Genomic DNA, 27,154 nt, shown 5'->3' with positions numbered 1-27,154 from the left:
CCTGGGCCCAGGAGTGCAGAGCTAATTTCCTCTCTGTCGTTCGGAACAGTTCAACTGTATCACAGTTTTGGAAAACCCTCCCAGCAGTGAGAAGGCTGACACTAAGGCGGCTCAGTGAAGGGACCTGGGCGGGGCCATGCAGTCGGTGGGGGGGGCGAACGCAGGGAGGCATGGCCACGTGACAGGGAGGGGCGTGGCCGTGGGGCGGGGGCGCGGTGGGGATGCCTTGCGCATGCGTGTGGGAGCAGGCGGGGGCGGAGCAGCCGTGGTGAACCCACGCTGTAAACAGACAATATGGCGGTAGCGGCGGCACCCGGAGCTTTGGGTGCCCTACAGGCCGGCCGGGCCCGCCTAGTGGCCGCTGGCTGCACGCGGCTCGGTCCAGGGTGGAGGTTGTCAGGTTCCTGGGCGGCTGGCCGGCTGGGCCCAGCGCTGGGGGCCCAGAGCTGGATGCCCGCGGCCGGGGGTCCCGCCCAGAGGAGGGGCTACAGCTCTGAGGGGAAGACGGAGGACGAGCTGCGGGTGCGGCATCTGGAGGAGGAGAACCGAGGTGAGCCGCGTGGGAGCGGGCCGCTGCTGCTCCGCCTCGGTTCCTTCAAACCCCGAGGTGCGGGGGGGGGGGGGGGGGGAGGGCTCTCCAAACCAGCCCCTCCCTCCGCTATTCCCCCCCCCCCGTCCCCACTGCGCCCCCCCCGTCCCCACTCACCCCCCCCCCCGTCCCCACTCACCACCCCCCTACCCCCCCGGGCCTGGCCTTGTTCCTCCAGCACCTGTGTGGGGTTTGTAATACCTAAGCGCCAGCCCTGGAGCCACTAACCCGTCAGGCTGGTCCGGGGCAGCGCGTGCTCTGTAGGAGAGCGAAGGTCAATATACTGGGTGTTTAATCTCCCGCCCCCCCCCCCCCCCCCCAGCTTTTATTCTGGCTAAGTAATGGCTTTCTCTCAGCCTTAGGTATCACTGATGGAGTTGTTAAAGCCGCTTCAGGGAGAAGTCTCCCCCCACCCCTCCCCACACACTATTTAATTCTGAAGAATGTTCAGTTAAAAGCATCAGGACCTCCCTCGCCCCGTCTGTTTTATCTTAGAAAGTTAGTCTTGAGCGACTCCACTTCAGTTCATCAATTTTGAGCACTTTGGATCTTTCTCGGTGGTAATATAATGAGGAGGATCTTGCCCTTGAGTTCTAGCCTGGAGGAGGCAGATATATTATCTATATGTCGCATAGGGTGGAAAAGCCTCGGAAAAGAGGGTTGGATGTTAGGATGCACCAGGAATACTGATGAAGCTACTTTTCAGTTGCAGTGCTGAAATAAGCTTATTATAAAAGGTCCCTGAAGGGTGCAATAGTGTGTGTGTGTGTGTGTGTGTGTGTGTGCGCGCGTGTGTGCATGCGTGCCTGCGCCTACGCGCGTGTGTGCGCGCATGTGTATGTGTGTGTTGTCCCTGAGCACTTTTTGCTGGCGGCTGGTACTCTACCACTTGAGCCACAGCTCCACTTCTGGCATTTTAGTGATTAATTGGAAATAAATGTCTTGGAGTTTCTTGCCTTGAACTGGGATCCTCAGATCTCAGACTCCTGAGTAGGTAGGATTACAGGCATAAGTACCAATGCCCAGCTTAGAATCGCTAATTAAGAGCTCAGCTCAGTACTAGAGCAGATGTTTAATTCTGGAACACATTTATTAAGCACAAATGTAAAAATGAATAAGTTGTAATTGCTGTTTTGAAGAAGCTCTTAGTATATGAAGTATATTGAAGATTGGTAGTGCTCACTTGAAAAAAACAACTTGATAAAAGTGTTTAATTTTTGGAGGCCTTCTACCAAAGCATTTGTTTTTTGCTATTGCGCCCCCCCCCCCTTTTTTTGGGGGGGTGGTAAGAATTCAGGGCCTAGCCAATTCCTTTAGCTTTGTCACACAGGGCTGGGGCTCTACCACTTGAGTAACAGCTCTACTGGCTTCAAATCATGATTTTTAGATCTTAGCCTCTTGAGTAGCTAGGATTACAGGTGTGAGCCACTTGCATCTGTTTAGTTTTTTCTTTGAGGCAGAGTCTTGCTCTTTATCACAAGCTGAAGACCTAGAATTTGCAATCCCCCTTCCTTAGCCTTGAGTTTGGGGATTACATGCATAAAGTGCTACACCTTGCTCCACTAGATAGGCAGTAGTATTCTTGGAGGAAGTTCTTTGTTCATCAACCACTTCATGTGTAAAACAAGAATACCAACTTTATGAGGTTGCTTTGAAGAGTAGTAAGTTGTTAATGTACATTGCTCACTAAGTACCTAGCTCATGATAGGTGCTTATGATGAGTTATTTATTATGGCAGAGAGAGAGGGGGGTGGGAGCGAGCGAGAGAGCGAGCGCCAGAGGCCATAATGCCACCATATTTTAGGTAAGTTTAGCTGTGTTTGGATTTCAGGTGTGTTAGGTGTATCCAACACAATGATGTATTAAATACAAAGGGATTACAGCTACAGCTGGTAATTTGTACTGTCTTTTTTATGTCTTAATGAATGTGAGTTGCAAGCAAATGTGCACAAAATATCTGGAAAGTCTAAAATTTGAGTCTGAATGGACTAAACAGAGGATGGTTAAAAAAATTCTGAAATGTACTTGCTATTAGGACATTCTGGTTTGTTATAAACAGGATTGGCAAAAAGTGACAATGCAGGCTTGGCGAGCTAGCAATCAGTGATGTAAAAAATTATTTTGAGGCTAAGGATATTATGGAGAAAGGAGCCTCTGTGGTGCAATTTCCATAGAGGTGAGCCCAAAGTTTGGTTCTCTCAATGACATTAAGGAAGATAAGGACTCTCCTGGGCCAGGGTAAGTGAGGGTGGCAAGAGCAGAACACTTGAAGCTTCTGCTGCTATCAGGGTTGCTTGTTTGCTGTTTGTTGCAGAGTGGTTACACAGCTGAGTTTCTCCACTGCTTGCCTGTCTCCCTTTCTCCCTTCCTCCCTTCCTCCCTTCCTTTATTTTTTCTCTTTTTTTGCATAAGAGGAGCTTGAAGTTAGGTGTTTTTTTTTTCTCTTGCTCATCATTTTTGTTCAGTGTTGGCACTCAACACTTGAGCCATGCCTCAAGTGTTTTTTTTTTTTTTTTGAGTCTGGTCGTGGGGCCTGAACTCTGGGCCTGGGCGCTGTCCCTCAGCTCTTCAGCTCAAGGCTAGCGCTCTACCACTTGAGCCACAGCACCACTTCCGGCTTTTTTCTTTTTGCTTATATGGTGCTGAGGAATCGAACCCAAGGCCTCAGGCATGCAAGGCAAGCGCTCTACCACTGAGCCATCTTCCCAGCCCCTCTCAAGTGGCTTTTTGCTCGTTATTTTCTTCTGGGGCTGATTTGGAAGTGTGATCCTCTAGTTCTCAGTACCTTGAATAGCTAGGATTATGAGTGAGTCCCTGGTGCCTTATACTTTGGTGGTCATTTCTTGCGTTTTTTGGCCTGCACAGTCTTTTTTTTTTGTTGTCTGTCGTGGGGCTTGAACTGTGGACCTGAGTGCTGTCCCTCAGCTCTTCTGCTCAAGGGTAAACCACTTGAGCTACAGCTCAAGTGGAGATAAGAGTTTCACCAACTTTTTTGCCCGGGCTGGCTTTGAACCGTGATCCTGAGATCTCAGCTTCCTGAGTAGCTAGGATTACAGGCGTGAGCCACTGGCACCCGGCTCCTGCACTGTCTTTAAGCAGCAGTCTTTGCCATAGGTGTAGACTTCTCTCGTGGTCTTTTTTGGGGGTCTTTTTCATCGGTCCTCTTAGCCTTCAGCCATCCTCCTTCCTAGTTTATTTTGTACATGATTTCCAAGGCTAAGACTGATTTTCTCTATTCATTTAAGCAACTCCTATTGCTTCCTTTGCCTGCAGTATTATGTCATCATCAGGCCTGCACAGTTGGTCTTCCTGGTACTGTTCCTAAGCTTTGCCTTTTGCTGTTCTTTTCTCTCTTTTGCCCACCTCCAGGAATGAGTCCTTCCTTCTCCCATTGTGGTAAGCTTCTGTTATATTTGTGATCCCTTTCAAAGATCATCTTTGTGGGCCTGTTGGAACAACTTTTGACAGACGTAGGGGAAATGAGTACATGAGTAGTGCAGAGTCATTTTTGATACTTGTTACTTCTTCATCCTTCACATCTATATCAAAGGATTGAAGATTTCTCTTCTTACTTTTTCTTTTTCTTTTACCTCTTTCATGGTATACAGTTTGAGCTCTGAGCCTGGTATTTTGCTGAGTAGGTGTATTACCACTTGAACCATGCCTACTGACCCTTTTTGGTTTGGTTATTTTTGACAACAGGGTCTCATTTTTTTGCCTAGGCTGGCCTGAACCACAATTCTCCTGTTTACTCTTCTGTTTTAGATGGGTGTGACCACATGTCCAGCCTTTCTGTTCAGATGGGATGTCACAAACATTTTGTCTGGCCTTCCTTTGAGCCTTAATCCTTACAATCTCAGAATCCTTGATAGCTAATATTATATGCATGAGGCACCTTGGCCAGCTAGATCAAAGATTTTTATAAGATCTTTTTACCTTCTTTACCCACACGGTAACCTTATCCATGTTAGTACACTGGATTGCTGCAGAGGTCTACTAGTACCCATGTTGTAAAAATAAGTATTTTCATATATTTGATGGTTATACAGATGATATCTTTTTTGTTGTTGTTGTGGGGGTTGAACTCAGGGTCTGGATGCTGTCCCTGAGCTTTATCGCTCAAGGCTAGTGCTCTACTACTTTGAGCCACAGCACCACTTTTGGGTTTTCTGGGGGTTAATTAAAGATAAGAGTCTCATAAACTTTCCTGCCTGGGCTGGCTTTGAACTGTGATCCTCTGATCTCAGCCTCCTGAGTAGGATTACAGGCATGAACCACTGGCACCCAGGGAGATATAGGTTATATACCATAATGTACAATATTCAAAGTATATAATTGCTTTAACATTTTTAGTATTAGTAGCTATCAACACAATCCTATTTTGAAACATTTTTACCAACCCTCAAGTAAACCATATAGGTTTTTTTTTTGTTGGTCATGGGGACTGAACTCTGGGCCTGGATGCTATCCCTCAGCTCTTCAGCTCAAGGCTAGTGCTCTAGCACTTGAGACAGTACCATTTCTGGCTTTTTCTGCTCATTTGGTGCTGAAGAATCGAACCCAGGGCCTCATGCATACAAGGCAAGCACTCCACCACTAAGCTACCTTCCCAGCTCTGTCAGTGACTCCTTATTAGCCACTCCCCTTTCAACCCTAAAAAAGCATTTATCTATTTTGTTTTAATAAATTTGTTTACATTACGTAGATCTATTCTTAAGTATTTAATTCTTTTTGATGACTTTGTAAGTGAACCAACCAACTTTCCTTCATTCCTTCCTTGCTTGTTTCCTTCCTTCCTCCCTTCCCTCCTTCCCTTCTTCCTTCTCTCTCTCCTTCCCTCCTTCCCTTTCTTCTCTCTTCTCTTCTCTCCCCTCCCTTCCCTTCCCCTCTCCTCCTCTCCCTTCTCTACTCCTCCCCCTCCCCCCTTAGTTCTTTTTTGTTCAGGACTAGTGCACTACCACTTAAGCCACAGCTCCACTTCTGGCTCCACTGCTGATTAATTGGTGATAAGAGTTTCATAGATTTCCTGCCTTGGCTGGCTGGTTTCCAACCTTGCTCCTCAGCTATCACCCTCCTGAGTAGCTAGGATTACAGGGATGAGCCACTGATGTCCAGTTTGGCATTGCTTTTTCTTAATATTATTTTTAGATAGCTCATTGATGTTATACAGAAATACAATTGATTTGTTTAAAATTTTTTGTGCTGCTATTGGGGCTTAAATTCAAGGCCTTTCACTCTTCATTAGGCTTTCTTGCTCACAAGAAAGACACTTTAGTACTTGAGTCATGCATCCAGTCCAGCATTTTGCTGGTCAGTTGGAGATGGGGTCTTGTGGACTTTTCTGCCTGGGCTGGTTTTGAGTCACTTTCCTCCAGGTCTCAGCTTCCTGAGTTGCTACCATCACTGGCATGAACCATCAGCATCTGGCAAAAAGTAATTTTTATATATGGATCTTGTATATTTGAATGAACTCCTTCATCCTAATAATTTCTTAGTATATTTTGAAATATTTCCTATATACAAAATCATATTATACAACACTTTGATGAGTTCATTTATTTGTCCTAATAGTTTAGTAGATTGTTTAAATTTTCCTATATATGAAATTATTATTTGCAAATAAAGTAATTTTACTTTTCCTTTTTTATTCTGAATGGCTTTTATTCTTTTTTGTCCTTCATTTCTTTGCCTGGAGGCTCCATGAAAGTATGGAACAGGTGCAAATATCCTTGCCCCGCTGTTGATCTGAGGAAAGCGTTCACACTTCTACCTGAGATATTGGTGTTGAGTTCCCTTTCTCCTTCCCCTTTGACAGGCAAAGTTTGGAGTTCATTGAAAGTTTTTATGTTCAATTTTGTCAAGTGCTTTTGCTGAATTTATTGGAATAATCATAATTTTTCTTGTTTAGCAGATCAGTGTAATGAATTACATTAAATTATTTTTACTACTGACCTTTACAAACTTGGAGTTGTGACATATAATTATTTTCATATATTGTTGGATTTTAGTTGCTTTTATTCTATGTCTATGAGAGATTGGCCTTTAGCTTTCCATTCTTGTATTTTTTCTTAATTGCTGTTTTTGACATGAGGATAGTGCTGAAATTCATAGAATGAGTTAGAACATGTTCCTTTTGCTAATGTAGACAGAGTTTAGAGAAATGGCATGGCTTCTCTAATATTTTGGTGGCACTTACTTTTGAAAGCGTCTGGCTCTGGCTCTGATGCTTTCTCCTTGGGAACTTACTGTTATTGACTCAGTTTTTTTTTTTTTTTAAATAGATTCCAGCCTATCCAGCTCTGTTTCTCTTGTGTGAGTTAATAAATAGTATACTGTGTATTTCAAGGATTGGTCCATTCATCTATATTACCAAATTTGTGATTGTAAAGTTTAAAATATGCCTTCAATATTCTTCAGATTTAGTGGTGATGATTCTTATTTTTCAGTGGTGGGACTCTATGCATGCTAGGCAAGAGCTTTATTGCTTGAGTTACATTCTTGCATTGCTCTTCCCTACGCCCCCCCCCCCCCCGCCCTGCTTTTTTTTTTCTTTAGATCGAATATCACTGCTACTCCTGGAACCCTTGAGGTTGACTTTACACTCTCCATCTTTCTGCCTCTAGAGTAGCTGAGATTCATGCAGCCATGTACCATCAAATCTAACCTTTTTCATTTCAAACTGATAAGATCAGTTTGTAGTCTTTTTTCATAACAGCTCTGAATAGAGGCTTGTCAACATAATAATCTATTTATTTATTTTTATTGTGCAGATACTATACAGAGGGGTTACAATTACATGGGCAAGGTAATGTGTGCATTTCTTATCAAGCATTGTAGCCTCCTCCTTTGTTTCCCCTTCCCATCCCTTCCCATCTCTCCCCCCTACCCCACGTCAAAGTTGTAGAGTTCATTTTTCGACATAGTGTCTTGTATATCTCATTGTTGCGATGGGTCCACCTATATCCCTATTTAAACAATTTGTTTTTTCCCTTCCCCTCCACAAATTATACCAACATCAAATACAGTGAAAACAGGGGTTATACCATGGGGGAGGGACATACAAAGCAACAAAGAAATATCTTATAAATATGTTAGAAACAATAGCAAGAAAGAAAAAACATTTTAGTCCTTATCTTGGGGTTCATTTCGTGTAACATCAACCTGTCTGACCGTTTCTGCTTGTCTCAGACATATACTAGTTATTGCAAATAAGGGAAACCATGGGACCTATGTTTCTTTGGGCCTGGCTTACTTCACTTAATATAATTTTTTTCCAAGTCTTTCCATTTCCTAACAAATGGGGCAATGCCATTCTTTCTGATGGAGGCATAGAATTCCATTGTATATATAAACTACATTTTCTTGATCCATTCATCTACTGAGGGGCATCTGAGTTGGTTCCATATCTTAGCTATGGTAAATAATACTGCAGTAAACATAGTTGTGCTTGTAGCTTTAGTATGGTCTTATTTGTGATCATTTGGGTAAATGCCCAAAAGTGGGATTGCTGGGTTATAGGGGAGCTCTTGGAAGGATCAACATCGTGAAAATGGCAATACTTCCCAAGGCTATCTACTAATTCAATGCAATACCTATCAATATTCCAAACTCATTCTTCAAGGAAATAGAAGAGGCAATCCAAAAATTCATATGGAACAATAAAAAACCCCAATAGCAAAAACGATCCTTAACAGAAAGAACAGTGCTGGAGGAATATCAATACCAAATTTCAAACTCTACTACAAATCCATAGTAATCAAAACAGCTTGGTACTGGCACAAGAACAGACCTCAGGACCAATGGAATAGAATTGAAAACCCACAGACCTATAGTCATCTAATCTTCGATAAGGGCCCTAAAAAAATAGAATGGAAGAAAGACAGCCTCTTCACTAAATGGTGCTGGCAAAATTGGTTAATCACTTGTAGAAAACTAAAGCTAGATCCTTATATATCACCCTGCACCAGAATCAACTCCAAATGGATCAAAGACCTGGGAGTCAAAGCAGACACTCTGAAAACATTACAGGATGGAATAGGAGAAACCCTAGGTCTCCTTGGCACAGGCCGAAATTTTCTTAAAAGAGACCCAGAAACACAAATAAAAGAAAGGTTGGACAAATGGGATTGCATGAAACTGCAGAGCTTCTGCATGGCAAATGACATAGCTAGCAAGATCAATAGAAAGCCCATGCACTGGGAGAAGATCTTCACTAGCTATACAACAGACAAAGGCCTCATATCTAAAACATACTTAGAACTCAAAAAATTAAATCCCCCCAAAACAAATCCTCAAAGAAACAACCACCCCATAATAAGTAGGCTAAAGACTTAAAGAGATACTCCTCTGAAGAGGAAATGAGAATGGCCAATAGACAAATGAAGAAATGCTCAACTTCTCTAGCCATAAAAGAAATGCAAATCAAAACAACATTGACATACCACCTCACCCCAGTTAGAATGGCTATAATCAAGAACTCTAAAAACAACAGATGCTGGAGGGGATGTGGCCAGAAGGGAACCCTACTGCATTGTTGGAGGGAGTGTAAACTTGTTCAACCACTTTGGAAAGTAGTATGGAGGTTTCCCATACTAATCTTTTTAAAAGACAATTTTGGTTTTGTTGATTTTTTTGTGTTTTTAATTACATTTATTTATGCTTATTATTTCCTTTTTTCTGTTTCTTTTGTTTTAAATTTGCTCTTCTTGCTGTAGTTCCTCCTTCTTTCCTCTCTCCCAGGCTGTCCTCTAATTCAGGATCTTCTCACCTCAGCATTCTGAATGTTGGGATTATAAGCATGCATCATTCACCTTGTTCAGCCCTTGGATTATTGATTTTTCCATCTTTGTTATTAGTTTTTGGTGGTATTGGGCTTGGACTCATGGCCTTAGGCTTGCTGGATAGTCAAGTACTTTACCACTGAAATCACACCCCTAGCTCCTTTTGCTTTAGTTATTTGTCAGATATGGTCTCACAGATTTTACCTGGGCCAGCCTGGATTGTTGTCCTATTTATGCCCCCCTTATAACTGGGATGACAGCTACATACCACTGTTGCAGGTGGCTTATTGATGGATATGGGATCTCACTTTTTGCCCAGCTGGTCTTAAACTGTGATTCTCTCAGTTGCCTCATGACAGAGTAGCTGAGATTACAAGTATGAATCACTACTCCTGGTCTTGATCATTTTCTTCCTCCTTTTCTTTATACCTTCTCTTCCTCCTCCCCCTTTTCTCCTTTGGTAGTACTGGGGTGGTACTTGGGACCTTAGGCTTGCTAGGCAGACTCTACCATTTGTGTCACATTCCCAGCCCTTTCTTCTCAATAAATGTACCTAATGATAGAGTTTTTCTCTAAGTAGTGTTTTTTGCTGCATTACACAAGTTTTCTATTTGATCTTTTTTTCCCCCAGTGCTGAGGCTCAAACCTAGGAACTCATGCATATTAGGCAAGCCCTTTGCCCACCTAACTATACACCAATCATCATCCCATATATATATATATATATTTTATTTTATTTTATTTTATTTTATTTTATTGGTTGTGGGGCTTGAACTCTGGGCATGGGCGCTGTCCCTCAGCTCTTCAGCTCAAGGCTAGTGCTCTTCCACTTGAGCCACAGCGCCACTTCTGGTTTTCTGAGTGGTTTATTAGAGAGATAAGACTCATGGACTTTCCTGCCCGGGCTGGCTTTGAAACGAGATCCTCAGATCTCAGCCTCCTGAGTAGTTAGGATTAAAGAGGTGAGCCACCAGCGCCCGGCTCATCATCCCATATTTTGATGTTTGTTTTTTTCCCCAGAAAGTTGCTTTCAGTTGAATGCTTGGTATTATTTTGTCATTTATTTGGTATTGTAAAGTTGATGTACAGAGGGGTTATGGTTATATAAAACAGATAAAAAGTACATTTCTTTCTGAACAGTGTCACCCCTTCTCTTGCTGTCTCCCAGTTTTTGCCTCCCATCCCCACTCATGAGTCTAGTGAGTATCACTACTGCATTTGTTTACCCTTTGTCCTACCATTTCTGTGGCTCACCTTTCCCTCCCAAAGACAGATAAAGGAACCAGACAAATGGAAATGAAAACAAAAACATCAACAAAGAAAAAAAAAACCCTTTAAAGACTAAACATAGAGCTTCCTTATGACATAGCAATTCTGTTCCTGGGCATTTATCCAATAGAACACAAGTCCCCACTAAGGCTATCAGCACAACTGTGTTTATTGTGGCTTTGTCTACTATAGCCAAGATAAGGAATCAACCTAAAGGCCCCTTTGGTGGATGCATGGATCAAGAAAATGTGGTATATATACACAGTGGAATTCTACTCATCAAAGAATGATATTATACCATTTGTAATGAAATGGAAAGACTTGGAAAAAATGATATTAAGTGAAGTAAGCCAAACCCAAAGGAATGTAGGTTGCATGCTTTCCCTCATTTGTTGTAACTACAATGTGCCTATAAATCTACAAGTAAACACACTGGATGGTAAAAGAAAAAAATACTCTGGGACATGATATATTATACTGGTCTCTAGGCATTGACATGGAGTGAGGTCAAAGGAGACTATTCTTAGGAGAGGATCCCATAAGCCCAATAGCTATGGACATCTGACTATATAAAATAAGACTTATCGTATTCTTCATATTCTAAAAATTGCCTTGCCATTTCTTTCACGACCCAAGTGTTGTTGAGAAACATTTTAATCTACAAGTATTTGGGGATTTTCCAGTTATATTTCTATTCTTTCTATTATTGATTGCTAGTTTATTTCCATTGTGGTCTAAGACTACACTTCGTATGATTTTTCTTTCAAATTGGTTAAGGTGATTTTTTTTAAGGCCATAGTGTGGTTTACCTCTGTGAGTGTTTCCTGTGCGTTTGAGAGAAGAATATGTATTCTGCTGCTGTTGATTAAAGTATTCTATATTGAGTTAGCTGTTTTATTCACTTAGAGCTTAGTTGATCGATGGTGGTAGAGTTCCATTTTACCTTTACTATTTTTCTACTATTGATGGATGAAGTGTTCTATATTTATGTAGCTCTGCTATTCAGTTAGGTTTAGTTGATTGATGATGGTGTTCAGCTCTACTATCCTGGTACTGATTTTATTCCTCCTTTGGATCTGTCAATTAGAATTAGAGAGAGTGGACTTTGTAACTGTAATAATGGATTTGTCTATTTCTCCATGCAATTCTATTGGTTTTAACTCACATACTTTGATGTTCTGTTTTTAGATGAACACACATTAAGGATTAGTATGTTTCTGGCATATTATATAATGTGCCTCGCTATCTTTGAAATGACTCCCTGCTCTGAGATCTACTTCCTTTGATGTTAACATAGCAATTCCAAATTTTGTTTATTAGTGTTGGCATGACTTGCCTTTTAAAATGAGTCTGTATTTTTTAAAAGGAGGTTTTTCTAAGAGATTTTTATCCACTCTGATCTCTTTAAATTATTGTATTTAGGCTACTTGCACTTGAAGTGATTAATTAAATAGCTGGGCTATTATTTTAAGTATTTTCTATTGTACTTGTTCATTGGTTCTTTTTTTCCTTTTTTTGGATGTGTATGTCTCTTTTTCTGGTGTTAAACATTTTATATGATTGTATTTTCCCTTATCTCCTAGCTGATCAATTACACTATTTTAAAAGAGTTTGAATGATTGTCTGAGTTTACAATATACATTTGTAACTAAACTATGTCTACTTTTAAATAGCACTGCACTATTTCCTGACAGTGAAAGTCTATACAGTTGTCCCAGTTTCTCCTCCTGCCATCTGTGACATTGCTCTTACTCATTTTCCTTCTGTAAGCCATCATCACCGAATACATTACAATATACCTAATACAATAATACTATTACTATTTTTAAGACATCATTATCCTTTAGGCCAATTAAGAATGATAAATCAAAATAACTTAGAAGTTTATTTAGTAGGTTTGTTAGTAGTAGTTGTATATTAGTAATAATTCTTATTATATGTTGCTTTTATTGTGGGACAGCAAATTAAAAAAATATTGTTATATAGACTCTAGACATTCACATACTGAGGCCAAAGGAGGATATGCACAGGAGTGGTTGGCAAAGGCTCAATAGCTATGTGCAGACAATCATATAAGATAATATTTTATGAAGTGAACTCCAAGAAAATGAAATAAGACATTTTTAGTTGTCATTGTTGCTGTTTTAGTTTTCTTTTCATTTTGTTATGTTTTTGTATTTGGGAGGGTAGGGGAGAATGCAGAAAAGGTGGAACAAGAGTAAACAAATGTAACAGTGGTACTCACTAGACACTATGTAGAAAATGAACTGTACATCTTGTGAATGCGGACCAGAGGGAAAAACTGGGAGAAAATGAATGACATAGTTTAAAAAGAATTTTATTCATTAACTGAATAACAATAAGTAAAAAAAAAAAAAAAAAGAAAAAAATATATATTGTTCTTGGGAACCAGGATTTTCATTACGGTGGAAAGGCAAAGTACAGATATGGAGTGGGGGAAATGAGAAAGAATCCTGTTATGGGCATTTTAATTAGAGCTTTGAGGGTAATTTTATGATTTCTAATAAATCTTAAAATCATACTCATACATTTTTTAGTTAAAAGCAGTGATGCTGTATTAGCAGTGGATGTCCTAATGCATAGTTTCTAAATTCTGCTCCTTGATTAAAGAAGCTTTATATCCAGACATTTTGTTCTGTTTTACTGTCCCTATCTGTTGTAATGTTATTTTAGTTATTAAAAATTTCAATCTATGATAGGTCTGGTTCATTCTTCCTTCACTATTGTTCTTTTTGTTTCCTGCATTGCTATTCTTCTACATGAAAATAGCATTGTTATGTCTAGTTTCAGAATTGGATTGTGTTGAGTTACAAGTATCCATTAGGATTTGCACAGCTCTTAGCAAGTCATCTTTATGAATTCTTCGCTGGCCAGTAAAAATGGGGTTTATGGACTCTTTGGGGGTCTCCTCTGTGTGGAGAGTTCCCTTAATTTCTCTCATGGCTTTTTACTTTCAAATAAACATATTAAAAATGAGGTGTTTCCTCTCAAAATACTTTTTAAGTGGTTGTCTCCCCGTTCCTTCTCTTTGCTATTAGGCAATTTTTTGGTAACTATATTAATTTCATGTCTTCTAAAGAATGTTTTTTATTTGTGGTACTTTTCATTGGATTTTCTAGGTTCATGGACATTACGTGTTAATGAATTTCTACATTGTTTCTAAGAGTTGATTACGAAAGGAACAACAGATATTTTGTGTATTTTATTGTATTTGTGTAAAGGAGTTCTAGACCTTGTCAGTGAGCTTTTTTGTGGAGTATCACTACTTTTGTACCATTTCCAGAGTGTGGATTTTATGTATTCTTTGTCAGTACTGTTCAGTGGTTTATTAAATATAATTTGCACTGGGTACTAGTGACTTACGCCTGTAATTCTGCTACTCAGGAGGCTGAAATCTGAGGATCACAGTTCAAAGCCAACCCTGGCAGGAAAGTCTGTGAAACGCTTTTCTCCAATTAACCACCAGAAATCCAGAAGTGATGCTGGGACTCAAAGTGGTAGAGTGCTAGCCGTAGCAAAAGAGCTCAGCAACAGTGTTCAGGCCTGGAGTTCAAGTACCATGACTGCCCCCCACCCCTTAAAAAATACAAATAATTTGCTAGTAATACTTATTGAAGTACCAAAAAAATTAAGAGTAAAGATGTGGGGCTGGGAAGGTAGCTCAGTGGTAGGGTAGAGTGCTTGTTTTGCATGCATGAGGCCCTGGGTTTGATTCCTTAGTACCACATAAGCAGAAAGAGCAGGAAGTGGTGCTGTGGCTCAGGTGGTAGAGCAGTAACCTTGAGTTGAAGAGCTGAGGGACAGCAGGCTCAGAGTTCGGTCCCTACGACCAAAAAAAGAAGAAAAAACAAAAGTAAAGATGCATTTGATCCATTTTGAGTTAATTTCTGCAGATGGTATGAAGAAATGGCCAGTCTTTCAAGTAAATACCTAATTTTCCACTATTGTTGAAAGAACTGTTCTTATGCTGTTCATTGAATGTCAAAACTGATTGATTATAAATGTATGGTTTCTTTTTGGACTGTGAATTTTTTTCACATGATCTGTATATCTATCCTTATGCCAGTATCACAGTTTCATTACAGATTGTAATAAGTTGTTTTTTGGTTTTTGTTTTTTTTTTTTTTGGTCAGTCATGGGGCTTGAACTCTGGGCCTGGGCACTGTCCCTGAGCTCCTCAGCTCAAGGTGAGTGCTCTACCACTTGAGCCACACTGCCACTTCTGGTTTCTGGTGGTTAATTGCCTGGGCTGGCTTCATACTGCACCCCTCAGATCTCAGCCTCCTGAGTAGCTAGGATTACAGGAATGAGCCACCAGCGCCTGGCTTGTAATAAGTTTTGAAATCAGGAAATGCAGACCTCCTTTGACTTAGTTCTCTTTTAATTTGTTTTGATTGTTCTGGATCTCTTACAACTCATTCATTCTGTAAAAATGGCAGCTGATATTTTGATAGTAATATGTCAACCAGTTTGAAGATTCTTCCCATCTTAACAGTATTTTCCATGAACATCTGATATCATTCAGTGATACTTTGTGGTTTTTAAGATAAGTTTTTTCTTTTTCTTTTGATGTCAGTACTGGAGCTTGAACTCAGCTCTCCCTTAGCTGTTGTTTTACCACTTGGGTTATGCCTCCAGCTTGCAGTCTTCAATTTTCTTGATTAAATTAATACCTAATATTCTTATTCTTGGAAAATTTGTCAGTTTTTAGTTATATAATGTTTTTATCTCTGCTAACTTTCCTTGGTTTCAGATGTACTCCATCTAAAGTTAATATAGCAACTCCTATTTCCTTTGTTTAGTATTGATGTATTTTTATCTGTCCATTTACTTTTTTCTATATGGATCTTAACTATTTAAAAAATGAATTTCTTACAGACAGCAAGTTCAATGTTGTTTCTTAGTCCATGATGCTACGCTGACTTCATTGACATTCAAAGTGATACTGGTTCAGATTGATATGGTTGACTTTTAAATTGACACAATTGGATTAATATATAATGGATAATAAATAATGATATTTATTGTCCTTATTTTATTTATTTTTTGTTTACTTTTTATTTATTTTTTCTGGGGGTTTAACTGAGGGCTTTGGTGTTGTTCCTGAGTGTCTTTGGCTCAAGACTCTACCATTTGAGCCACAATGCTGCTTCTGGCCTTTTTGGAGTAGTTTGTTGGATATGAGTCTTATGGACTTTCCTGCCTGGGTTGGCATTGAGCTGTGAAACTGAGCTCTCAGTCTCCTGAGTACATAGGGCTACAGGTGTGAGCCACCAGTGCTGTGCTTGTTTTTATATTTCTAGTATCTTTTCTACCTGTTGTTTTATTTTTGGCAGTACTAGGGTTTGAACTCAGGGTCTTGAGCTTTCTAGGCAGGCACTTGTTATTCAGATCCCAGTCCTTTTTGTTTTATTTTTCCAATAGGAAGATTGCTTTGTAGGTCTTGCAGTCTTCCTATTTACTCTTTTTGAGTAGTTGGGATGATGGTAGATTTGAGCCACAACACCTAGATTTTTTTTGTTGGTTGAGGAGGAGGGAGTCTTAGGGACTATGCCTGGACTGGGATCAAATCTCCATCTTCTTGATCTCTACTTCCTGTAGATCTGTAGAACTAAGATTACAGGCTAAACAACCATGCCTGCATTTTTCCCCCTGTCAGTGTTGAGGTGGAACCTTGGGCTTCAAGCATGCTAGGTAGGTAAGTGCTCTACCACTAAGTTATGGCCCAGTTTTATGAGTGTGTGTGTTTGGGGGTGGGGGCGGGGTATGTGGGTGTGTTCGTTCCTGGGGCCTAAACTCAAGCCTGAGTGCTGTCCTTGAACTTTCTGCTTAAGGCTAGTGCTCTACAACTTGAGCCACAACTTCCCTTCTGGCTTCTGGTGACTGGAGATAAGACTGTCACAGAAATTCTTGACCCAGGATGGCTTTGAACCACAGTCCTCAAATCTCAGGATCCTGAGTAGCTAGGATTATAGGTGTGGACCACTGGCACCTAGTTCCATTCTGGCTTTTGTGCTTTTAGTTGATTAATTTATATGATTTTCTTTTCTCTTTTTTCTTTTGGTATGTTATCTACTCTTTTACTCATTCCATTGGTTACTGGTATTGGTCAGTGTGGTTTACTATAATTACATACCTTAAGCAATTAATTTATAAAGAGCAAATATTTACTCTGGCTCAGAATTTTGAAGGCCTGTTGTCTAATCTTTGATCAGTATAGTCCTATTTCTTTGGACCTCTGGCAAGGCAGCACATCATGGCATGGATGTGTGGAGGAGCAAACAGATTACTTTGTGTACCAGGAAGCAAAAGAAGATGATCAGGGTCCCTCTTGAGGGCAATCATTCAGTGATAAAATAACCTCCCCAAAGGCCCCACATCTTAAAGGTTCATAGCATTTCTTAGCAGTATTACCCTTGAGACTGGATTTTAACATATATGCCTTTGGGGTACTTAGTATCTAAACTATAACATTGCTCTATAGTTTGCAATGTGCATTTATAGCAGATCGAGAGGTATGTCCTAATAACAGTCTTCCATTTGGCTGGTACTTTGAATACTCATAATGCTCATGATAGCAATGTATTTTTTCTTCTGACCTCTATATAAGCACACATAATTGCCTACATTGATGCTTTTACTATTTTATACAAATTATCTTAGACCAATTAAGAAAAATGAGTTTTTATTTTACTATCACTTATTCCTATTCTAGCACTTTACTTTTCTTTATGTAAGCCTGGGTTACTGACCTATATAATTTTCCTCCCAAAGGGTATTTTTTAAATCTGGAAAAGACTTTCTTCAGCCTTCACTTTTGAGTTATAATTTGACAGTTTTCAGAATTGTAGGTTAGTAAGCTTTTTTTTTTCCTCCCAGCACTTCAGATATTTTTATGTATTGTTTAATGACGGAAATAGAGGTACTGAGAACTCAGTCATTAGCTTATTTTTGTCATTGTCTGGTTTTCACAATATACCATATAAAACTGGATAGTAGTCGACTGTGTATCTAGCCTGATGGTGTCTGTGTGTGTGTGTGTGTGTGTGTGTGTGTGTGTGTGTGTGTGTGTGTGTGTGTGTTTATATAGGAGTAGTGTGAAGGAGAGTTTATTTATCCTAAGGTCATGATGAGCAAAGCAACACACATTTAATCATATACAGGAGAAAATGATGCAATCAGGGGAAAGGTGAACAGTAGATAAATGAGGCTACTGCTGGTGGTAACATAGCATACTGTTTACAATGTCTTTTTATTAGTAGAAAAGAATGGTATAATATACATAAACAAATAGCAGTCATTTATTACAGTTACCAAGAATTATGTACAGTACCCAGTTATAGTACTGTGCTTTTACATGACTCTCAGCACAGTAGTTTTGTTTTAGCATTACCACACACACTCTTAGAAAAATGAGTGAAGGAAAATTTTCGTTCCATTGTAGTCTTATGGCCTGTTATCCTGACTTCTCTTATTTGGTTTCTGAGAAGTTGGGTATAACTCTTTTCCTTTACTCTTTTTTAGGTGAAGTATTTTTATGTCTCTGTTTTTATTAAGGATTTTCTTTCTTTTTTTTGAGGGGGGGGTCTGCTCGTGGGGCCTGAACTCTGGGCCTGGGCGCTGTCCCTCAGCTCTTCAGCTCCAGGCTAGCGTTCTACCACTTGAGCCACAGCGCCACTTCCGGCTTTTTTTTCTTTTTGCTTATGTGGTGCTGAGGAATCAAACCCAGGGCCTCAGGCATGCAAGGCAAGCGCTCTACCACTGAGCCACCTTCCCAGCCCCATTAAGGATTTTATTTCTTTATCTTGTCTTTTGCAGTTTAAAAGTGATATGCCTAGGTGTAGAGTCCTTACATTCATCTTCCTTGATCTCTGCCCTCCATGGCTTTTTAGGTTAGTGTCTGACATTGATATGGGGAAATTATCATTATTAAATATTTTTCTTTTATAATTCTCACATATAGTTTAGTTTTGTAATTGTCCCATAATTCTTGTAGAGACATCCCCTACCCCCATCATTGTTTAAGTTTTTTTTATTTGTACACAGTGATTTTATTGCAGTACTTCCAAACATCCATAAGATGGTCTAATCAAATGAGGCTATCTGTTCTCATTTCCATCTTTAAACAAGTTCAACAGGTTTCATTTTTAACTGCCATTCTGACTAACAAGAGATGAAATACCAATGTCACCATGATCTCTATGTCATTCTTGGCAAGGATATTGAACAGTCTTCATATATTTATTGGCCTTTTTTTTTTTTTTCCAGAGCAAACTCAGGGCCTTGCACTCGCCAGGCAGGCGCTCTTCTGCTGAGCTAAACCCCCAGCCCCTTATTGGCCATTTTTGCTTATTCTTTTTTTTATACATTTTTTATTGTAAAAATACTGTACAGAGGGGTTACAGTTACTTTAACAAGGTAATGAGTACATTTCTTATCAAGCATTGTTACCTCCTCCTGTTTTTCCCCTACCATCCCTTCCCTTCCTCCCCACCTCTGCAACTACATTCCACTCCCCCCACCTAAATTGTAATCTAGTATCTTGTGCATCTCATTGTTACAATGGGTCAACCTGTATCCCTATTTAAGCATTTTGTTTTTTCCCTTCCCCTCCCAAGTGAAGTAAGCCAGGCCCAAAGAAATATAGGTTTCCCTTATTTACAATAACTAGTATATGTCCGGGGACAAGCAGAAAAGGTCAAAAGCTATGTACATATGACTAGATAAGATGATGTTAAGTAAAATGTTTTACATTTTTTATTCTGTCTCTCTCTCTTTTCCTGAAGTTCATTTCTTTCCTTAGTCAGTGAAAGCTCCCTCTGGAGTTTTTGTCTTCAAATGAACCCTTAGTCAGTTAGGTTTCCTTACTTTAGCACTGGTTCCTGTGGAGGTATATGCTGGTTGGTTTTTGCTGGGACAAACCATGATTCCCTGTGTGTTCTTTGGTCAGTTTCTCTGGTTTTGGGGCAGCAGTTATAACTGTTAGGCCTTATTTTTTTTTCTGAGAGAGCCAAGAAGGGATTTCGGTTTTCCAGTTTTTTACTTTTTGAAATTGAGTCGTTTCTAGTTTAGTACATTGCTGTACTACAAAGTAGAATTTTTATTTTTTATAATGCTATTGCAAATTGAATTATGTTTCTAATTTCATTTTAGATTATTTATTTTGGCTAATATTGTACACTTTGCTGAATTCATTTATTAGTTGTGCAGCTTTTCCCGCTCTCCCCTGGAATGGGGTTTTCTCTATATAGGTTTATGACTTTTGTCAGGGGAAATAGTTCAGTTCTTCCTTTCTAGTCAGGATGTCATTTACTTCTTTTTCTTGCTTATTGCCTTGGTTACAGCTTCCAGTACCATGTTAAATAGCAGTGCTGAAAGCAGGTTTTCTTTTTCTTTCTTATTTTTGGCTGAAGACTTTTAAGTTTTTTGTCATTCAATATGATGTAAGTATGGGTTTTAATCTTTTTATGGGTTTTTATACTTTTTATCAGATTGAATTAAGGGTCTCATTGATTACTACTTAGTTGTATATGTTACTTATAAAATAAGACTTTTACATATTGTCAAATGCTTTTCTTCATGGGCTGATGATTTTATGATTTTGAGACTTTTTTCCTTTATTCTCTCATGTGGTATATTACTTAGATTTTTGTATGTTGAATTTCCCTTGTATTTCTGTGATATGATTATGGTCTCTTGATATACTGTTGGATTTGTGTACTAGTCTAAGTTAAGCAGAACTATTCTGAAAATGTAAAAACTGAAGTGCTTCACAATCTGAAACCCTGAGTGTGAACTTGATGGAAGAAGTGGAGAATTTCATACTGCATGTGGCAAGCAGCATGTAGTAGCACTAAAAAAAAATGTATAAAACTGTGGTAGCCTATTTATGTAGGGTATATTTGAAACATAACTGAATTTTTGTTTAGACTTGGGTCCCATACTCAAGATTTCTCATTTATATGTAGATATTCCAAGATATGAAAAAAGATATGAAATCTCTCCTTGTCTCAAGCATTTCAGATAGGGCTCCTCAACTCTCAATTCTCAGAGGAATTTTGCATTTATATCCTTAAGGAATGAAAGTTAGTCTGTGTTTACTTAAAATACTGTATAGATAATGTGAACTGCTCATGCAGATAATTAAAAAAAAAACCCTAAATACAGTAAGAGAAAAAAAGGAAGGTAATTTATAGTAAAATAGTCAATCTCAATGTGTAAATCCCCAAACTGCTGAAATTAACTGTGGTAGAGGCCATTTTGATGGCAGTTAATGGTTTAGCAATGATGTTATTCAGTACACATTATGACAGAACATGAGTACTTATTTCATCAAAAATGTTTGTGCTAGAAAAGGATGATAATAATTCAGTTCTTGTAAGATTTATGTGTGTCATACAATTTGGTCCTCAAACAGTCCTATACTGTTTGGAACTACTAGCAACTTAACAGAGATAACTTAAACACAACCTACAAATATTAGGTTAATGGTGCAGAGCAGCAAAATAGAAGAGTAAATATATATTAACAATAAAATGTTAACAATAAACACACATATATACACACACAAAAGAGACTAAGGATCAAAGAAGTCAAATAGTAAGTGGCAGATTGGGATTTCATCATTTAGCAGTCAACCTCAGTGTGCAACTCAAAGAATTGATCTGAACTTGGATGCTTCAGAGGCTTTTCAGATTAACTTTCACCTAAAACCATACTCATGAGCTTTATTACTGCCACCCTGACTGGACTATGCATGCCTTGAGTGCCTAACCTATCTAGCTCTGGTATGATCTTCTAATTTAGAAACGATACCCTTCTGGCTTTATATGTGTGTTCATGCTAAAACTCCTTTCATGGTTGATTACTCCTTGTTCTTAGGATGAAGACCAGATATATTGCAGGCAGTAGTTTTAGCAGTGAAAGCATTATCTGGTATGTGCTGACTTCTCCACTCTTGTTGACTAGTCTTCTCTTTCTGGATCATGCTTCTTCCTGTGGAATAAATGGGACCATGGCTGGTTTATGTTTTCCTCTGTTTCCTCTACCTGGAATTCAGCTTCCCTTCTGTGTCCTTCCACTCCTCCTCATCTCACCTCAAATAGCTGTGTTTATGAAGCATTCCCCGACAACTTTACCCCAGACATAGCAATTCTAAGCATAAGTTTCTATAACCCCAATCATACTGGTGTATGTTTCAGTCATTACTAATATTTGTCTTTCTAGATGTTAGTTCCTTGTGGGCTGAGCATTATATGCATATTCGGTATGTTTGAATGAAAACATCTAGTCTAGCTGTTTTCTTCATGAGGAACTAAAGCTTAAGTAGTATTGTAGCCATTCATGTTACATTGCCATTTCTTAGGTATTTGTTTCACCTCTAAGTCTCAGTTCTTTATCTGTTAACACAATATAGAAATAATTTCTATCTCTTGGGTAGTTGTGGGGATTATATGAGTTAATAATTCAAGGCAGTTAGTGGCAATTGTTGTTAGTGTCTAGACCTTCCCAAGGCCATGAATGATTTTTATCACAAGCCTGTAATAGATGCTTCTTTTCTCATATGCTTTTCCCCATGCTAAGATCATTCAGAATTCTTACACATGTATTCTATTGTGAGCTGATCATCATTGTACTTTATTAAAAAAAAATGAGTTCATATCCAGGTGTTGGTCGCTCAAGCTTCTCAGGAGGCTGAGCTCTGAAGACTGTAGTTTGAAACCAGCCCAAGCAGGAAAACAAGACTCTTTATCTCCAATTAACCACACATGCATTCATGCATGCACACACACACACACACACACACACATATGTGCACAGAGGTCAAGCCTTAGGACAGGTAAAAAAAAAAAAAATTTTTTTTCTTGCGCAAAGAATATGTACGAGTTGTTGTTTTCAGTTTGAGCCAGATACTTTGGATATCCAATTAAGAATTTTGAATTCAGACATTTGAGAACAAATCATGAAAGGATTTTACATAAGATGTGAATTTAATTCTATACATAGATTTTTTTTTTCTTCAGAAAATAGATATAACTCTTGTAATCAGAATGAAAGGCTAAGGAGGTGTTTCTGATAAAGTAGAGGAGTTAAGAGTTTAGTCATGGGTGGTACATTCCTACAATCTCAATATTTAGGATGTTGAGACAGGAGGAACTTGAGTTCGAGGCCAATCTGGGCTACAGTGTGAGTTCAGGGCCACCCTGAGCTACATAGTAATATGTTAAAATAAAACAAAATAGAAACAAAAAAATCAAAACAATAACCAAAAAAGGAGCAATTAGGAAGGAGAGCTGAATTTTATGAGAGAGAAATGAATTTGTTTCATTAGATTGAATTAGAATTGCTTGTTGGTATTCTAAGTTGAAGTGCCCTCAGGTTATGTATTGGAACAGAAGTCAAGAGAGGATCTTGGATATACCGAGAACGATATCCTTTAACAAAAAGAGAAAATGAGCTGTTCACAACTGGTATGTGACAAGTTTTTTTTTTTTTTTTAACTTATCCTCTATAGTATATTCTTTTTTTGGGTTTTGTTTGTTTTGTTTTTTGTTGGCTGTGGGGCTTGAACTCTGGGCCTGGGTGCTCTCTTTCAGCTCTTTAGCTCAAGGCTAGTGCTCTACGACTTGTGCCACAGTGCCACTTCCGGTTTTCTGGTGGTTTATTGGAGATAAGAGTCTCATTGACTTTCCTGCCCAGGCTGGCTTTGAACCATGATCCTTAGATCTCAGCCTCCTGAGTAGCTAGGGTTACAGTTGTGAGCCACCAATGCCCAACTATAGTATACTCCTTTTTTTTGATTTTATTATTATTTTTAGTGAAAATACTGTACAGAGGGGTTACATTTACATGGGCAAGATAATGAGTACATTTCTTATCAAGCATTTTAGCCTCCTCCTTTGTTTCCCCTTCCCATCCCATCCTCCCCTCCAACCCTCCCGCCCCCCCACCAAAGTTGTAAAGTTCGTTTTCAACCTGAAGACTTGTACATCTCATTGTTGCAATGGGTCCACCTGTATCCCTATTTAAACGATTTGTTTTTTCCCTTTCCCTCCACAAATTATACCCACATCAAATACAGTGAAATAGGGGTTATACCGTGGGGGAGGGACATACAAAGCAACAAAGAAATAATCTTATAAATGTGTTAGAAACAATTGCATGAAAGAAAAAAACATTTGAATACACATCTTAGGGTTCATTTCCCTAACATCAACTTATCTGACCTTTTCTGCTTGACTCAGACATTATAGTATACTCTTAAAGATGAAAAGAATCCACACTTTTGAGTAGTATCTTTTAATTATTTGTTTTTACTAATATGTACTTCCTTCTCTCAAGTTTGTCTGATTTTAGTGATGTAAATGTCAGTAAAATGTTGGAAATTACCTTGGGTAGTGCATACAAAGAGCTAACTTGAAAGGAAAGGGTATGATAAAATGAAGTTCTTTCACTTCAATGTGAAGTGAAAATGGTGAATATATATGCAAGTTTAATTTTATAAATGTTAAAATACATTGGATTGGACAAGAAATATGTATCTTGAGAACAATGCAAAATAAGTAATAAGCTGTTGCCAAGACCCTTGAGGTAGAGACCAAGTTAGGTAGATGTGTGTTGCAGCGTGTTCTCTGAATACTTCACTAACTAATGTGTGTGCTTTCTCCTTCTTTCTCTTAACTAGGAATTGTGGTACTTGGAATAAACAGAGCCTATGGAAAAAATTCTCTCAGTAAAAGTCTTATAAAAATGGTAAGTATAAAGTTTAAGTGTTTGTTTCTAATGTTAATGTACAATGTTAACATGAATCTGAAAATGATTCCTTTTGCTTTTTCTTCTTTCTTCTCCCTTTTTGGTTTAGTTATCAAAATCTGTGGATGCTTTAAAGTCTGATAAGAAAGTTCGGACCATAATAATCAGAAGTGAAGTCCCAGGAATATTCTGTGCTGGTAAATGAATTTTATTATGAAATCAGCATTACCTATTGTTTCCTCAATAACTGCCATTCTCTGTTAAAATGTTCTGTGGTTTGAACTCTTGCTACCATCGACTTTTCTTTGTCTATATTTTATAGTTTCATAAGAAAAACAATAGGCTCAGTCTGTGAACATTTGAAACTTTTGCAACATGCAGATTGTTTTGCAAGTTGAAAAATACTTTGAGCCATTAAAATTTTTGTGGTAAATGTTTGTGGTAAATGAGCAATATTTATGAAACATTGTTTTGGAAGGAAAAATTAGGTCACTTACCACAGCATTCTGCTATTTTTAGTTGCTTAAAAATACTATAATCCAGTAGAATTAATCTGTTTTATCACAAAGTATATTATATATAGGTATTTGGTTTGAAGATTGATGCTTACAATAATACCCAGTTGAGGAGGTTATGTGTCCATGTCGTTTTCATAGTGGCTTTAGAATATCTAAGCCATAACTGATTCACACATGTTTTTCTGTTTGTGCTGTATTATCCAGAGTTTATGATTCAGTTAATTTGCATTTTCCTTATTTCTTGGTATTTCTAAATCACAATTTTGACTGAAATTGTTTCACTTAGTAAAAAAAAATATAGGTGATCAAGGCCACACACACACACACACACACACACACACACACACACACACACACACACACACACACAGCAATATAATATTGGCTCATACCCATAATCCTAGGTACTTAGGAGCAAAATCTAGAAGATCAAAGTTCTGAGCCAGCCTAGGTAGAAAAGTCCATGAGACAGTGTCCCAAAAACAACCCAGTCATGGGCTGGAGGCATGGCTCAAGTGGTAGAATGCTAGCCCAGCAAGTGTGAGACCTTGAATCCAAACCCCAGTATTGCCATAAAAAAGGTTGATAACATGTAATGATTTTTCAATGAGCAAATAAAGATAAATTTTTACTGGAGCATAAAAAATACCTTTTCCAGTAAAATTATAAATGGGATAATCCAAGGGAACCACCTATGGTGTTTTAGTCATGAACAAGTATTTACTAAGTGCTTTAGAAAATTATACCTGGAACAATTCTGGGAACGTAAGGGAGCATTTGTGGCAAGGGTATTTATTTTTTTTTTTTTTAGAGATATCTTCATTGTGGCTCATATTCTTTAGTGTGTATCTAAAGCTTCAATCCTCTGAGACTTCTGCTTTGAAACATCGTAGAATTTGTGATACTTAGGGACAGTTAGTACAAATGAGTTTTAATTGCTTTCTTAAGTGTGATATAATATTTCTAAAAGAATTAGCTTTTACTCTAGTCATATAATCCAAGAATGTAGAATTACTCTCCTCAAATGCTTGGTTCTGGTGTTAATTTTGTCAGAGGTAGTACTATCTGTCTAGGAAGGTTGTTAGAGACTTTGGTGTGGCAGTGTAGAGCTAGCACAGTACACTATTAGTTGACTCTTGGTATTCCTCAGGGATTGGTTCTAGATTTCTTCTCCTCTGTCCCTCTCCCATGGATACTAAAATCCTCAGACCTCTTATATAAAATGGTGTTGTGTTTGCATGTAATCTACTCACATCTTCCTATATGCTTTAAATCATCTCTAGATCACTTGTAATAACCAGTACAATGTAAATGCAGCTATGCTGTCTAGGGAACCCTGGCAAGAAAAAGGGTCTGCACATATCCACTACAAATGAAGTTTTTTTCTCCCTAGTGTTTTCTATCTGCAGTTAGTTATTCTGAGGATGTGAAATCCCTCTGCAGAGGGATGACTGTTCGATAAGTGGTAGCTCTGATTCTGTATACAGGTTTTACATGTATTTCTGAATTCTTTTTTTTAATATATATTTTTTATTGTCAAGATACTGTACAGAGGGGTTACAGTTACATGAGCAAGGTAATGAGTACATTTCCTGTCCAGCATTGTTACCTTCTCCTTTGTGTTTCCCCTACCATCACTTCCCTCCTTACCTCCCCTCCTCCCCACCTCCTGAATTCTTTTAGGCAGAATGTGTATCAACAGAATTAAGATTCTTATGTCTGCAATTTTCAGAAGTAGGTGAACATGGTTTTTGATTGAATAGCCCTTAGACCATGATTGGTGATTTTGAGGTCTTGTTGGAACTGTAGAATTTTTAGTATTTTGAGAAGTGATAGTGGTATTTTTAAGGCAGAATATTTTGAATAGTATAAAAATAAACATTAGTGTTAATGTAGTCATTGTCTTTCTGTTGGTAACAGACTTTGTAATTATCACACTGCAATTGCTGATGGAATTCTTTAAAACAATGTTTAGTTTTACAAAGAGGTTTCAGTTTAACAGGCCCATTGATGACTACCTCTTGATCATCTCCTCCATCATTGTAGGATTCTTTTACTGATTCCTTGACTACACATTTGGTCTGCATTTCTGCAGTAGTAATACTGTTTAACAAAGAATTTGATGTTTTAAGTGTAGCCTGTAGTTTTTATACATTGCCCTTTTGGTAACATATTAAGTAATATACCATGTGCTATTTATCTAATTAACAAGTCAGCCCTGAGCA

The 27,154-nt window shown here is 38.5% G+C and overlaps 1 protein-coding gene across 1 annotated transcript in view; it reads left to right on the top strand.

Annotated features, from left to right (window-relative positions):
- Positions 1 to 230: 230 nt before the first annotated feature.
- The window catches only part of Auh (AU RNA binding methylglutaconyl-CoA hydratase), a 148,605-nt gene continuing 121,681 nt past the window's right edge, over positions 231 to 27,154 (top strand). The window contains 3 exon segments of the mRNA XM_042686877.1: positions 231 to 550; positions 24,344 to 24,411; positions 24,521 to 24,608. Coding sequence (XP_042542811.1) covers positions 295 to 550; positions 24,344 to 24,411; positions 24,521 to 24,608 — 412 coding nt within the window. The 5' untranslated portion in view covers positions 231 to 294.

Source organism: Dipodomys spectabilis, unplaced genomic scaffold, assembly GCF_019054845.1.
Source record: "Dipodomys spectabilis isolate Male_0828 unplaced genomic scaffold, ASM1905484v1 ptg000098l, whole genome shotgun sequence".
NCBI lineage: Eukaryota > Metazoa > Chordata > Mammalia > Rodentia > Heteromyidae > Dipodomys > Dipodomys spectabilis.
Note: the sequence above shows the minus strand (reverse complement) of the source record. Positions and strands in the feature narration are given on the sequence as shown.